Here is a 16,886-nt window from a genome sequence, read left to right on the forward strand (position 1 = left end):
GCAACATATTCCATTTATGGTTTTGGCTCTAGCTACACTTTGACTATAAAGCCTAGTACACACAATCGGATTTTCCGCAGACAAAACCTCTGACTTTTGTCCGAAGGCGTGTGCCTGGATTTTGTCTTGCATACAAACGGCAAGGAATTGTCGGCCAACAAACAGGAATGTAGTGAAGTACTACATGCTTTTTCAGCTCTTTAGCGCCACCCTTTGGGCTCCTTCTGCTAATTTCAGGTTAATAGACATTTGGTGAGTGTTGATTCGCGCTTTTCATTTGGTGCTTTTCAGTTTCTGAACGGCCGTTCGTCAACCAGACATGTTGCGGAATCGGAGGAGATAACGTGTTATTTATTATTGGCCTTGGAGTTCTTACTTTGACCCAAGTGCAGTCCAGGAACAGGAGGAGTTTTTGGAGCAAAAATTGGTTGCTTTATTAATCCTGACCAATTATATCATATGGCTTTGCTGCGGGAGCCCCAGGAGAATAATCCAGGAGATTTTCGAAATTATCTCCGGACGACAGACCCCTGCTTTCACCAACTCTTGGCATTGTTGACCCCCTATATTAAGAAGCAGGACACATGCATGAGGCTTTTATTTTATTTTTTGGTTGAATAATGATTTGATTTGTTATATTTTCCATATTTTTGGATGTATAAAATGCACTTTTTGGTTAAATTCTATTGGCATATAGCATGTCTAATTTTATTTGTTTTTTTTAATGCACAATAAAAGAATTGTGGAGAATAATACTTGGCTATGTGTTTTACTTCAAATGACAGTTTGGGAGTAGGCAGTTACATTTATTAAAATACAAAATGTAAAATGGATGAGGGACAGCAACATAGTTGTATCTTTGATATTAAAAACTACGGGATAATGGTGTTGTGGTAAGTTGCCCAAATAAAAAAAAAAGCATAATAATAATATTCTTGATATCACTAGAAAAAAAGCCTTTGAAAATTCGTTTGCAATAACTCCATCAGTATCACCAGCAAAGCAGCTTCATTATTATCCCATTAAAGAAGAAGAGAATTGTGCGCTGCATTTCGAGATTTCATAATTTGCTGCGTCACGAATGTTAATCCTCCATTACGAACGCTAGTTTACAAGACCGACCGCTTCTGGCTCGTCCTTGCTTCAGAGCATGCGTGTTTTTACTTTGGACCTTTGTCCGACGGACTTGTGTACACACGCTCGGAAAATCCGACAACAGACATTTGTCCGCGGGAAATTTTAAAACCTGCCATCCAACATTTGTCCGTGGAAAATCCGACAATTGTCCGATGGAGTGTACAAACGGTCCGATTTTCCAACAGCCTGTCATCACACATTTCCCGTCGGAAAATCCGATCGTGTGTATGAGGCTTTAGTGTCATGGACAGTAGTGGTCCGTGTATGTTCCTGTCCCTCCTCCAATCAGAGTGCAGAGTGTAGAAGTCACCTCAGGTCACATCCAGAAGCTGCCACGTGTCACTGCTAAAAATAGCCCAACACAGGATGTGAACGGGCAGAAAATAGCCCAAATCTCTGCCAGGTCCCCGGATGTAAGAAATCCCATTATCACCAATCACAGCGAATCTCTCACTATTCACATTGCCAGCACATAATCAGCAGCCAAACCTGTTTAATGAATGTCTGCTGGTGTACAGGCAGGGGTGGGCATTCCTCCCCCGTGTGTCCTCTGCACAGTTCTGGGAATGTCATACGATAATGGATTTGTTTAGTTTTGATGGTAATGCAGCCAGCGGCTCAAACTGGCTGGGGCGAGGATTAGGCAGCCAGCTATCCGGTGTCTTATCGAATTCAGTCCCCTATCATATAGTGTCCTCCCTGTACTGCGCAGGCGCAGTACGGAGGACAAAAGAGACTCCGAAAGTCTCCGAAGTTCAACAGCTGATCGTCAGCTGTACACGGCGCCTGCGCATTTATTCTTACCCTATGTCCAGGATCATTCCCTACTATCCAAGTGGACATAGAGTTAGAATAAATATTTGCCGAGCGCAGCGAGGCCGTGCCCGAAGCGTGGCGAGCGAAGCGAGCCCGCGAGGGGCCCTCTTACACTGCCATCGCTAACAGGTGCCCGAGCGCCGTGTACAGCTGATGGTCAGCTGATCAACTTCGGGCATTTTCGGCATCTCCTGCTCCTCCGTACTGCGCAGGCGCTGCGCCTGCGCAGTACGAGGCGGACACTATCTGATACGAGGACACTATATGGCAGAACACCGGCCACAGTCAGGTAGACAGAGCGCGCCCCCGCAGCCCTGCGCGCCTCTGAGGATTCCCCGTCTTCATTCTTCAGCTGGGCGCGCGGCTCCCTGAGGGAGCGCGCACGCAGTCCGCGCTGTGTTTGTGCTGACGTCATGTTCTCGCCCAGCAACGCGAGCGGGATCGCGAATGGCGGCGCAGAGAGGGGAGTTCAAACCCAACGGAGGCTCGTCCAGCCCGTGACTCGGCAACATGAAGAGGATGAAGAGCGCCAGGGGCCCCGCCGGCTCGGGGGCGGAAGACGAGGAGGGGCCACACTCCGACTTGGCCGATGTAGAGGGTGAGAGAGGCGGGGAGCGGCTGTCACTGGCAGGCGGCTGGACCTGTCACCGGCCGGGGGCGACACTGCCTGACAGGAGCCTGGGAGAGAGGGGGCCCCCAACTGAGGGGCCCTGACTGGAGAACATAGCTAATACCACTAGGGGCCCCTGAAATAGGAGGCTAGCCAATACCACTAGGGACCCTACACCCAACTATGGGGCACCTCAATCAGGAGGATAACAAATACCATTAAGGGCCCTACATCCAACACTGGGGCCCCTAAATCAGGAGGATAGCCAAAACCACTAGGAGGCCCTACACCCAACACTGGGGCCCCTGAATTAGGAGAATAACTGATACCACTCGAAGCTCCTGTACTCCAACGCAGGGGCCCCTGACTGAAGAAGACAGCCCTAGCCACTAAGGAACCTACTCCCAACATTGGGCCCTTGACTGAAAAAGACGGCCAATACCACTAGGGGCCCCACACCCAACACTGTTGCTCTTGACTCAATAGATTGCTAGAGAAAAGCTATACCAACGCTCAACCGGTCTATAAACATGCCAATCGGGGTCCGGTGCTCCTGGCAGGAGTGTGAACTTCAAAAGCATGAATCCATAAGAAGTGTAAGACTGCGACCCGGTATCCTCCAAAGTCCCAAATCTTTATTAGGCTACATGTTAAAACGGCAAGCAAGTGCGAGCAGCTGTAGCCTAATAAAGATTTTGTGCTTTGGAGGATACTGGATTTCTGGCTTACACTTCTTATGAATAGATTGCTATGTGGGCTTTTTTACCCAACACTGGGACTTCTGGCCCACTGACAAAAGAAAATAGCCAATACTACCAGGGGGTCAAATACCCAACACTGAGACCCTGCCAGTACCACTAATATTATCCTTCCTCTAGTGAGAATTATCGCTTCCTTTGGTCTCTGTGTGAAGACTATAAACAATTGAATCTAATGGGGCTCTTAATCATTCCTTACAATACATAAAATAAAAGTTTGAGCTTTTTATATACTAAATGTATCATAAATGCAGCCATTGAAAAATTATAGAAAGTCACACACCCATCATTGCTGTTCCGTGAGTCCTTATTATGAACCTATAGAACATGGAAAGACTTGTTAAGTTTTGTGTATAAGCACTAAGGCCTTGCATGATGAACATTCTAATGTGCAGGATAAGGGAGGTGAAGGTGTTAATATACAGGTCACATAGAGAAGACATGGTGAAGATGAGATCTACAGGAGAGGAGGGGGGCTGGAAGGGATAAAAATATGATCCCACAATCGGGTAAAGCCCCTCACTATAAATCTGATGCTGCCTTCATTCTTTTAATCTTTCTTGATAAAACACTCTTCCCTCTGTTATCACAGGAAGGAGAATGTTCTCACATGTAAACACTTAAAGCGGGGTTCCACCCAAATTTTGAACAATATCTGTATGTATTCTCTTCCTTGCCTAGATGCTGACATGCCGTTTAAAAAAATTTAAATCGCCGTAATTATCTTTTATTTTTCTATTCTTCTTTGCACTTCCTGGTTCTCCTCCCGTGGGAGTAGGCGTGTTTCTAGCCTCTCCCAGACTCCTGGGAGCTAGTCTCAGGCTTCCCAGGATGCCACTGAGCATGTGCGGGAACGAGCGGTGAATGCTGGGAGCACAGCATTCACCACATCCAGGAAATAAATGCTTGTGGGCTTCAAATGCCCACAATGAAGATGGAAACCACTTGCAGTGAATAATATAAGTTATTCTTTCTGACAAAATCTGACACAGGCGGACATATTACACACAATATGTGAGTATGTAATGCTGAGAAGAAAAGTTTGTGAATGAACTCAAAAAAAAAAAAAGATAGATAGGTGGACCCCCGCTTTAAGTGTTTACATTTGTGATTGGCCATCACAGCAGCCACGAGGTGCAGAGTCACTCCGATCAGCTCAGTACATTGTCTGTGATGTGAGCCGTCTAATGACCGGTCAGATCCTGGCCGCCTGAATGTGTTTTCTGGAGCGAGTGTTATAAACGGTAATCCACTGTTTTAAAAAGTACAGTACCAGTGAAGTCATTTAACAAATAATATGTGGTATCACCCTGAATGTAGTGAAGGCACCAGAGGGAAATTGAGTGCATGTCAGCTGTGTGATGAGGCTTTTTCATGGCCTGAGAGGGCAGAGGTCACCAAGATGGCTGCAATCTCTGAATTTTGGTGTTGCCCTTTGGTAGCATACTGTGAACATGGTGTATGAATCACAAGAGTTTCCTAATAAATCTTGGTTAGAATAACTTGTGTGTGTATATATGTATTTTAACTGTGTATTTGTGGTTTGACTGAAGGTTGGTTTTTAAAGCTGACCATATGCATGGCATTTTGAACTTTCAATTAGTTTTTTTGCTGAAATCGTAAAGCAAATCGTACACTTAGTGATGGTTTAGGCCTCGTTCACATGGGGTGTACTCTACCCGATGCCCGCTCAGGGCCATGTTTACCCACACGGGGATCTACAGGTGTTCCATACAGGCAGTCTCATTGATGTCTTTCAGGCACATCAGCTGTGTCCCAATATGACTTCTGTGCGGGTGCGTGTCCCCAAACTCTCATTACTCACTGTCTGCATTAGGGGACATGCACCCACTAGGAGTGCAACGGATTGTCACCAATCCGTGATCCGAACAGGTCAAACTGTTCGGATCGGCCGCACACACAAGATCTGGGGAGCGCTCCGCTGCCTCGGCCTTAGGAAAGGCCGTGGCTTCGGCCTAGCTCCAGAGTGGCGGCCATCTTGGTACACCCGTCTGCAGCCTAGGTGAGCGGCGCGCTGATGTCATCATCACCTGCCTCAACTGCAAGCAAGCAGACAATTGTAGGGGGGGATGTGGGGGAGATGTGGATATTACAGTGGGGGAGATGTGGATATTACAGTGGGGGTTATGTTTATTTGTCTTGTCTTTTTTTTTTTACTCTGATCCGAGGTACGATCCGAACCGTGAGTTTTTTGATCCGTTACACCCCTAGCATTCACAGATGTGATGCATATTGGGACACAGCCGCTGTGTCCCAATAGACATCAATGGGACTGCCTGCATGTAACACCTGTAGATCCCCGTGTGGGTAAACATGGCCCTGAGCAGGCATACGGTATAGTACACCCCATGTGAACGAGGCCAAAACCATCACTAATGCCGCATACACATGGTCGGAATTTTGGCCCGCAAAAGAGTTTTTTCGTTGGAAAATGCGACCATGTGTATGCTCCATCGGTCTTTTGCTGGCGGAATTCCAACCAGCAAAAGATTGAGAGCATGCTCTCAATTTTTCTGTCGGGAAAAGTTCCTATCCGAAAATGCGATAGTTTGTGGCAATTCCGACACGCAAAATCCCTACGCATGCTCGGAAACAATTCTACACATGCTCTGAAGCATTGAACGTCATTTTCTCGGCTCGTCGTAGTGTTGTACGTCACCACGTTCTTGACGGTCGTAATTTCAGCGAACTTTTGCGTGACTGTGTGTATGCAAGGCAAACTTGAGCGGAATCCCGTCGGAAAAGTCGTCATATCTTTTTCCGACGAGAAAACCGATCGTGTGTATTCGGCATAAGTGTACGATTTGCTTTACGATTTCAGCGAAAAAAAACTGTATTGAAAGTTCAAAATGCCATGCATATGGTCAGCTTTAAAACCAATCTTCACCTAAACCACAAATGATTGACCAGAAGTAGATGGAATCGCAGCTGCCTTGATTGAACTGGGTGGAAAGGTTTGCTTTGGAAGAAATTGTCATAGATTTTTGTTTGCATTTTGATTTCTCAGTAAACTATTCATGTTTTAACCACTTGCTGACCACGCTATAGCCAAATGACAGCTACAGCGCGTCTGGCCAGACCTGGGAGGCCGTCATATGACATTCTCCCGTGATCGTCAGCGTACTGTGACGGCTCAGCGGCTCTTTACCACGTGATCAGCTGTGTCCAATCACAGCTGATCACAATGTAAACAGAAGCTGGTTATTGGCACTCATTTCCTCATGCTGACAGCATGAGGAGAGGAGAGAAGAGCGATAACCGGCTTGTGTAAAAGAGACATGTACATTGATAATCAGGGCGCGGATTATCAGTGCAGTTCCAATAGTTCCCACCAGTGCTGCCTCATCGGCGCACATCAGTGAAGGAGAAAAATTATCTGTTTGCAAAATTTTATAGCAAACTATGAAAGTGTTTTTTTTTTTTTTCCATTTAGAAAAAAATTCAATAACCCAGTAGTGAATAAATACTGCCAAAAGAAAGCTCTGTGTGAACAAAATGTTAAACATTTTGTTTGGGTGTAGTGTTGCATGACTGCGCAATTGTCATTGAAAATATGTCAGCTCTGGAAGCTGAAAATTGGCCTGGGCCGGAAGGGGGTAAAAGTGCCTTGTAGGCAAGTGGTTAAATTAATTTCACAAAGAAATTTTGGTCAATTAAACACATGGATTGTAGACTGCTTAGTCTCCAGCAATTACTTATGATCGTGTTTGAGATTCCTGGTGGCTGAAGTCATGCCTTCTTTATATTACATGTCCTATTGCCAAGGGACTAGATACAAAACCATACAATTCACTTGTGTATATACACCTGTCTGCAATCCTAGCATTTTGTATAGTTCTGTAATTGGCTCATATCAAAGGTCATTCTTGTCAAACGCAGCCATATCTATTTGAAAGCAGCTGCATACATACTAATGGAAATGCAGTGAAAGGCCGGGTTTGACCTGCTTTGCCTGCAGTTGGAAATGTTGTTTCCAAAGAAATGTAGTGCAACGGAAACCAGGTCAAGCTTCTGAACGGTTATCGCTCCATTAAAGTCATTTGCTGGTGGGCACTCTGAATGCATAAAATGATGGCCATGTTAAAGCTCCAAGTTTGTCTCCATTTGGGCTGTTAGCAATGGACGTGACTTTTTAGGAAGGCAAAAGTGAAGTGCTTTTAGAGTTCATCTTTCCCTGAGCTGATTACAGCTATGTGAAATCCAATTGGTTGCTGTGGTTTCCCATATTTTTTTTTTTTGCTTTGTTAAAACATAATTTTTACTTTTTGAAATATGAACAGTGCAAAGAATTGTGTGCGATAATTTAATGAAGTCCTTATTCTTGTTCACTGCTGGATTCCTAAGCGTTGTTACTGAGGCCTGTTTTATATTGAGGTAAAATTCAACATTTTGCAAGATTTTTTTTTTTTTTTTGTGTTTCGCAGTTACACTGTTTATAGAAAAAAGGTTTTATATGTAAAAGTATGGACATTTCTTACTGCACTATGACAGTGAAATCTACAGTGCCTTGAAAAAGTATTCACACCCCTTGAAGTTTTCCATATTTTGTCATGTTACAACCAAAAATGTAAATGTAATTTATTGGGATTTTATGTGATAGACCAACACAAAGTGGGACATAATTGTGAAGTGTAAGGAAAATGATAAATGGTTATATATATATATATATATATATATATATATATATATATATATATATATATATATATATATATATATATAAACATTTTTTTTTTTTTAACAAATATCTAAAGTGTGGCGTGCATTTGTATTCAGCCCCCTTTACCCCAACTAAAATCTAGTGGAACCAATTGTCTTCAGAAGTCACCTAATTAGTAAATTGAGTCCACCTGTGTGTAATTTAAAGTGGAAGTCCATGCAAAAACTAAAATCCCTGCATCTATTGCCACCAACATTCTAACACTAACCTCTCTAGCCCTAAAAACAAAAAATCAGTATACATACCTTTTATGCAGGCGATCCGACCCGATCTCCAGGGGCTGAATCTCTGCTGAGTACATGTCCGACAACGGCTGTAAAATCAATCGGAAGTGACGTCACCCATAGAGTTACTATGGGGCTTCCGTTGACAGACGTGTCCTCCACAGCTCAGCATGGGATCAGAGCTTCCGCCCCTGGAGATTGGGTTGGATCACCTGTAGAAAAGGTATGTATACTAATTTTTTCTTTTCAGGGCTAGATAGCTTAGTATTAGAATGTTGGTGGTTATAGATGCAGGAAGTTTAGTTTTTGCATGGACTTTCACTTTAATCTCAGTATAAATACAGGTGTTCAGTGAAGCCCTCAGAGGTTTGTTAGATAACCTTAGTGAACAAACAGCATCATGAAGGCCAGGGAACACACCAGACAGGTCAGGGATGAAGTTGTGGAGAAGTTTAAAGTAGGGTTTGGTTCTAAAAAAAAAAAAATATATCCCAAGCTTTGAACATCTCATAGAGCACTGTTCAATCCATCACCCGAAAATGGAAAGAGTATGGCACAACTGCAAACCTATCAAGACATGGCCGTCCACCTAAACTGACAGGCCGGGCCATGGAGAGCATTGACAAGAGGCCCATGGTAACTTTGGAGGAGCTGCAGAGATCCACAGCTCAGGTGGGAAAATCTGTCCACAGGACAACTATTAGTCGTGCACTCCACAAATCTGGCCTTTATGGAAGAGTGGCAAGAAGAAAGCCATAAGAAGTACCATTTGCAGTTTGCGAGAAGCTATGTGGGAGACACAGCAAACACGTGGAAGGTGCTCTGGTCAGATGAGACAAAAATTGAACTTTTTGGCCTAAAAGCAAAACTCTATGTGTAGCACAAAACTAACACTGCACATCACCCTGAACACACCCCCTCCGTGAAACATGGTGGTGGCGGCATCATGTTGTGGGGATGCTTTTCTTCAGCCGGGACAGGGAAGCTGGTCAGAGTTGATGTGAAGATGGATGGAGCCAAATACAGGGCAATCTTAGAATAAAACCTGTAATGCCGCGTACACACGAGAGGAATGTCCGACAGAAAAAGTCAGACGGAAGCTTTTCATCGCCTATTCCGATCGTGTGTATGCCTCATCAGACTCTTTTTTTTTCGAAAATTCTGACGGACCTAGAAATGAACATGTTCTAAATATTTCCGACGGAACCAATTCCTATCGGGAAAACCGCTTGTCTGTATGCTGCTCCGACGTACCAAAAACGACGCATTCTCTGAAGCAACTACGAGACGGAAGCTATTGGCTACTGGCTATTGCACTTCCCTTCTCTTGTCCAGTCGTACGTGTTGTACGTCACCGCGTTCTGGACGGTCAGACTTTGGTGTGACCGTGTATAGGCAAGACCGCTTGAGCGGAATTCCATTGGAGAAACCTTCGGCGTTTATTCTGACGGCAAAACCGGTCGTGTGTGCAGGGCATTAGAGTTTGCAAAAGACTTGAGACTGGGGGGGGGGTTCACCTTCCAGCAGAACGACCCTAAACATACAGCCAGAGCTACAATTGAATGGTTTAGATCAAAGCATATCATGTTTTTTCAAAGTATTGACTCACGGGGCTGAATACAAATTCACCCCACACTTTTCACACATTTATTTATAAAACTTTGAATACATTTATTTTTCTTCCACTTCACAATTATGTGCCACTTTATGTTGGTCTAACACAAAATCCCAATAAACTACATTTTACATTTTTGGTTGTAACATGACAAAATGTGGAAAACTTCAAAGGGTATGAATACTTTTTCAAGGCACTGTATTTTTTAGTCCTCTTCATATACTGAATTTTGAGAGCGAAAATGTATATATATTTTAAGAAGGGAGGACCCTCACCATGCCAAAATCCAAAAAAATAAAGGATTGAGAAACTCAAAAAATAGGTGGGCTTTGTGGGTACAAACGAGAGAATTTTTTTGTAAAAAATAGTTTTATTACAACATACCGGTAATTAAAAAACATAGAAACATACAATCAACACCCCATATGGACACAATTTACCAGTTACCCAATAATGCAGTTACGAAGGTTGGATCTAAATATTAAGTTATCTCATATCATATCAAAGTAGGAAAGTTTGATCCAATAACACCTTCACATTTGCTCGTTGATGCTTTTCTCTAGGAATCAGCTTCCTCAGGACAAATACTGGTTAGGTGCTGGTAGATCTATATCCAGGGATATGGGAGACTCCACAGAACTGGACAAACATTCAAAAGTCTATAGTTTTGAGTATCGCAGACCGATGCAAGTGCATAAAGAGTTGTTTATGAGAAACCCAGAGAATAAGGTGCAAAAAGGTTATGTGCTACTATGGAACCAGGTTTAGTCATCTATATCTACTATGGTATAACCACTACTACAGTCACATATCAGAGAGCAGGATTCAGGCCCGTGATAGAAATATATACTTCCATACACTATGGCATAATGCGTCGACCAAGGAGAAATATCGAGGATATATTGTTCCGGTCTGAAAGTGCTGTGACTAAATGTCAGGAAGGAAACATTTCTCCAGACTGAGAGAGAAAAAGTAACATCTATAGTGTCACAGTATGGCAGATATCCCTATTGAGGAAGCCTATTAAAAATCCTGACAAACAATATCCACTCGGTGATGGAAGGTCCATATGGCCCGCTTCTACTATGCATAGGTATCCTCTGTGTGTGTCCTGCTCTCTGGTATGTGATTGGTATAACCACGACTACATAGTAGATACATATGACTAAACCTGGTTCCATAGTGGCACATAGCCTTTTTGACCTTATTCTCTGGGTTCCTCATAAACAACTCTTTATGCACTTGCATTGAGGTGCGATACTATAAACTTTTGAATGTTTGTTCAGTTTTGTGGAGTCTCCCATATCCCTGGATATCGACCTACCAGCACCTACCCAGTATTTGTCCTGAAGAAGCTAATTTCTAGTGAAACGCGTTGAGAAAATGTGAAGGTGTTACTGGATCAATCTTTTCTACTTTGATATGATATACCTTAATATTTAGATCCAACCTTCATAGCTGCATTATTGGGTAACTGGTAAATTGTGTCCATATGGGGTGTTGATTGTATGTTTCTATGTTTTTAAATTATGTTGTAATAAAACTATTTTTTACAAAAATGTTTCCTGTGCCCACAAAGTCCACCTATTTTTTGAGTTTCTCTATCTCTATTTTTTGTTTTTGTTTTTATTAGAGCTGCACGATTAATCGTTAAAAAATCATTCTAGCCATTCAACCCCCCTCACGATCTTAATACAGCATTTCCCCGATTTCATGTTACCGCTGAAGAACCAGCCGTCCTCACATTGCGGCAGGTTGGCTCTCATGCGCGAATCACCGTAGGTGTACAACGGCCGCTTCAAGAGCGATAGGGGGCACCAAAGCCTATGCGCGTGCCCGGCGGCCGCGATGTCCGCTGGCCACCCGCGATCGCTCCACAGAGAGCGAGAACGGGGATCTGTCAATGTAAACACATTAAACCCCTTGACCGCCCCCTAGTGTTAACTCCTTCCCTGCCAGTGACATTTACACAGTAATTGGTGCATTTTTTTTTTAGCACTGATCGCTGTATAAATGTCAATGGTCCCAAAAAAGTGTCAAGTGTTCGATCTTTTTCTTTTTTTTTTTTTTTTGTGTATTATAGTGTGTGTGTGTGTGTGTATATATATATATATAATTTTTTTTTTGTTTTATAGCGCAAAAAATATAAACTGCATAGGTGATCAAATACCACCAAAAAACTCGATTTGTGGGGGGGACATTTTTTTTTGTTTGGGTACAGCGTTGCAGTGCTGTATGTCAAAAAAAGGTTTAGTCATTAAGGGGGCACATCCTTCTGGTCCTTAAGTGGTTAAACAAGTGCAGAGCTGTCAAAAGGAAAAAAAACTCAGGTGCAAATGTTTAGCAATAGTGATAAAGAGAAACAATGTATCTCTCAGTTCTTTTAGATCAAAGGACTGAACTTCCATCTGTAAATGAGATCAGTTCAACCAGGTGTTAGTTTATGAAACTGAACAGCAGTGATCACGAGGATCTCCGCTGATCTCCGCTCATAAACTATTAATGAAACAGATGATCGGGGGGGAACATATTCTCCGCCATCTCCGCACTCTGAGAATCCATCATTGTCTGTCTGTTACAGAAATGGCCAGTTTATGAAGCTGTGATCTCAGCACTTCACTGGCGATCTGTGTCAGAATTCACCCTCCCCGATTCACCAACTCAGCAATGACCGATTCACCAACTCAGAGGTGGATAATCGGGGAGTGAAGAGAGAATCCCAGAGGAACTGAGGAGGAAGATTATTAACTTCTACCTCGATCAGACCCCCCTAAGACAGTAACCATGTCCCCCTGCCATATTTGTATGTGTGTGTATATATTATAAAATGTGTGTTTTTGGATACATCTTTCACTGGTGCAAAATGCGCTACATATGCTTCCGCAGCTTGTCCATTCAAGTTTATTCAACCAATAATGCACCGTGTTGCGTTTACAGCTGGGTTCACATATATGCAAATTTGATATATTTTGAACCACATCCAATTCGCATGACAAGTGAACCAGCAGCTGTCTCTATGAAGCCGGCTCACATATTTGCGGACAAGCCGCAGTGCGTTTTTAAAGAGTCCTGTATGTTTTTTGAGTCCAGTTCAGGTGCAATTTCAAATAAAATTTGCACCTAAATTGCACCTGAACTGGTGAACAAAACTGCACCTGACTCCTTTTAAAAATTGTGCTGAAATCACGACCGGACGTGTGTGAACTGAGCCTAAATAAAGTCCCTGACCCTTTCCAAAAACACATAAATGTGAACGTGTCCTATAGAGAACCACGTTAAATGGACTGTAGTGCGTTTCTGCAAAATGCACTAAACTCCATAGATGTGAACCAGGGTGAATATAAATCAATGGTATTTTTTTTTTTTTTTTTTAAATCTGTTTTATTTTTATCACATTTATTTAAATTAAAATGCTTTTGGAGTAAAAATCTATCTAAAGATTGTTTTCTATTTAACCACTTCCCGACCGCCGCACGACTATATACGTCCTAAGTTTGAACGGGGATATCGTTGTTATGGCAGCAGCTAGCTGACATAACCCCGGTATCCCCGTTTTCGTGCGGCGGCCGGCTTTCAGATAAAAGTGGTCCCTGCGGCGGATTCGCCGCGAGATCACTTTTATCGGTGGCGGGAGAGGGGGCCCCCCCCTCCCGCCGCGATCCAGTGCCCTCCGCCGCTTACTGGAGCCGTCGGTAGCGGCGGAGGCGATCGCGTCCTTCTGCGTGGTGTGTCTGGAGACGAGTGAGGCCAAGATGGCGCTCACTCGTCTCCATGATACTGCTGGGCGGAAGCGACGTCAAAACGTCACTTCTGTCCACGCCTCTTAAAGGCATATTTTTTCAAATGTCATTTTTCTAAATGACTTTTTTTTTTTTTTTTTTTTTTATTGCATTTTAGTGTAAATATGAGATCTGAGGTCTTTTTGACCCCAGATCTCATATTTAAGAGGTCCTGCCATGCTTTTTTCTATTACAAGGGATGTTTACATTCCTTGTAATAGGAATAAAAGTGACACAATTTTTTTTTTTTTTTTTTAAACAGTGTAAAAATAAATAAAATATTTTAAAATAAATAATAAAAAAAAAAAAAAAAATTTTTAAAACCCCCCCTGTCCCGACGAGCTCGCGCGCAGAAGCGAACGCATACGCGAGTAGCGCCCGCATATGAAAACGGTGGTCAAACCACACATGTGAGGTATCACAGCGACCGGTAGAGCAAGAGCAATAATTCTAGCCCTAGACCTCCTCTGTAGCGCAAAATATGCAACCTGTAGAATTTTTTAAACGTTGCCTATGGAGATTTTTGAGGGTAAAAGTTTGACGCCATTCCACGAGCGGGCGTAATTTTCAAGCATGACATGTTGGGTATCAATTTACTTGGCGTAACATTAAATTTCACAATATAAAAAAAAAATGGGATAACTTTACTGTTGTTTTATTTTTTTTATTCAAAAAAGTGAATTTTTTCCAAAAAAAGTGCGCTTATAAGACCGCTGCGCAAATACGGTGCAAAAAAAGTATTGCAATGACCGCCATTGTATTCTCTAGGGTGTTAGAAGAAAAACCATATATAATGTTTGGGGGTTCTAAGTAATTTTCTAGAAAAAATACCTGTTTTAAACATGTAAACACCTAAAATCCAAAACGAGGCTGGTCCTTAAGTGGTTAAGATACGTTAATAATTGTGTTTATTCAGCAGGAAATGGAGCTTAGTTATGTAGCACGAGGCTGTATATTCTGCAATATTTACATTTTTAGTAAACTCATTCATTGAATTAGAGCTCTGCAAGCTGAGATAACATGCACTGTATTGATGGATTCACACAATTTTACAGTAACAATGGGATAAAACAAAGTTCAGGAATATTTCTGTATCCCATTTTTTTGCAAATCTATGTACACTACAAACTGTATGATTGAATCAGTTTTGATATCGCTGTTTTACTAACCTGCCAGTTTATTACTGTAAATAGGAAACCTTCATTTTGTGTGCAAATATTAAAGATTCTAACTACCAGCAAGAATAAGGCCTTAACTTTAAAGAGCACCTGTCATTTCAGATCCATCATGGCAGCGCCTGTTAGCGGACATCCACTCACCTGCTGCCGCCTCGTCCCTCACCTTGTTGTGTCACCTCCATCACCAGCCATCCCATTAAAGTGATTGGGACTGTCGGTGGGTCAACAGCAGGTCAGAGGAGGAGCGGTTATGGCACAGAGATGACAGTTGCTCTTTAAAAAATTGTGATTTAAATCGAGTTGATTTATATCATGCTGTTTTACTAGTGATTTAAATCAAATCCACCCTGACCAGGTCTAATTGGGGAGTTTTTTTGGTGGTGGGGTTTTTTTTTTTTTTTTTCCCCCCACAGATTTTATCTATTTGAACCAAGATTTTTCTCTACTTTTTATTTCTGCATACACATTTTTTTTTCTGTGCTGTATCAATATCTGGACATATAACGTGAAAAATCATGCAAAACTAGTAAAATGCAGAGTGTGAGAGGAAAATGATATTTATGATGATATTTAAATGATGTATGATTTTATATATTGCTTGTTGGATGTTTCTGGGTTGATGCTAGTTTTACAAAAAAAAAATTCCTATGAGACAAGCCCCCCCCCCCCCCGCCCTTTTTTTTTTTTTTTTTTAATAAAATATATATATAGATAGCCAAAAGGTAGCCTGTCATTGCTATTCTCCTTTTGTAGCATTCATTTTTTTTTTTCTCAATTCAGCTGCTGTCCTTTCAGCACTAGGAGGCCTACAGGGGCGGCCAATTACTTCCTGACCCAAACAGCGTCCTCCTGACTCATTCTCTGTAGTCTGGGCTTTCTAAACTTGCTACATTTGTGTGTTTAGCATCGCTCTGTACCAGTTTTCTGCTAGAGTTTTCTTCTACAAATATTGCTGAATGGTGTGTGATAAACTGGGTTTACTTGTACTTGCAGAACAAATATTAAATGGTAAACCTTTTTACTGGTTGAGAAAGCAGCTTGCTAAAATGATATAAATGCTGCCTGCAATTGGATATTGTAGCTAGGTATTGCAATGTATCATTTTAAAAAGACTGTTTTCTTTTTTATTTCTATTTTTGTTACTGTATAGGAGAGATACTGTTCAAGAAAGCTCTGCTTATTTTCCTGTCAGTGTATGTGTGGGATTTGCATAGAATGCAAAAAAAAAAACACAGGGAACTTTTTTTTGTTTTTTTGTTTTTTACAAATTTTCTTTTGATGGTATTTGATTGCTACTGGGTTTTTTATTATATAAGGGAAAAAAATGTACTTTTCTGCTATAAAACATATCCTATAAAAAAAGGAAAAAAAAAATCTAATTTTTTTCATACATTTAGGCCAAAATGTATTCTGCTACATCATGTAAAGACATAAAAAAAAAAAAAAACTCCCAGTAAGTGTATATTGATTAGTTTGCACGAAAGTTATATCACCTACAAACGGTGGGATATATACACTACACTACAACTACAATTGTATTCTTCTTTTTTTAATACTCGTAATTGTGATCAACAACTTATAGTGAGACTGTGATAGTGCGGCTGGAAATCTGACACTAACTTATGCTGGGGGAGAACTGACTTACTGCCTCTGACCTCACCAGTGACACTAATACAGTGATAATAATATACACTGTCACTGTACTATTGACACTGGCTGGGAAGGGTTTAACATTTAGGGGTTATCTGTGTGCCTAACAACGTGTAATGCATGCACTGTGTACTATTTTTACTGAACGATGTTCTGGTTTTTACTCCCTTTGCAGGGAGAGAAAAAATGGCACATCGCTACTGTCTGTAGAGAGCTCTGTGTTGTTCTTCTGTCAGCCGATCGGCAGATTCTGGCCATAAATCCTTGCCCGGGACCCGTTGATTGGCTCCTGCTCTAGGGAATGACAGCGCAGCAGGAACGAGCACCCTACCCAAAAATACTGGATCACGTTCATGTATGTGGTCCTGCTCAGCGGGG

General features: G+C 42.1%; 1 protein-coding gene across 2 annotated transcripts in view; it reads left to right on the forward strand.

Moving 5' to 3' along the window:
* The first annotated feature begins 2,004 nt into the window (after positions 1-2,004).
* LIN9 (lin-9 DREAM MuvB core complex component) overlaps positions 2,005-16,886 on the forward strand; it is a 60,045-nt gene continuing 45,163 nt past the window's right edge. The window contains exon 1 of one of the 2 annotated variants that reach the window (XM_073628306.1): positions 2,005-2,551. In XM_073628306.1, coding sequence (XP_073484407.1) covers positions 2,464-2,551 — 88 coding nt within the window. In that variant the 5' untranslated portion in view covers positions 2,005-2,463. The remainder of the gene's footprint in view (positions 2,552-16,886) is intronic. The other variant, XM_073628307.1, reaches the window with a different exon arrangement.

The sequence above is a fragment of the Aquarana catesbeiana genome, linkage group LG04 (assembly GCF_042186555.1).
Source record: "Aquarana catesbeiana isolate 2022-GZ linkage group LG04, ASM4218655v1, whole genome shotgun sequence".
NCBI classification, from domain to species: Eukaryota; Metazoa; Chordata; class Amphibia; order Anura; family Ranidae; genus Aquarana; species Aquarana catesbeiana.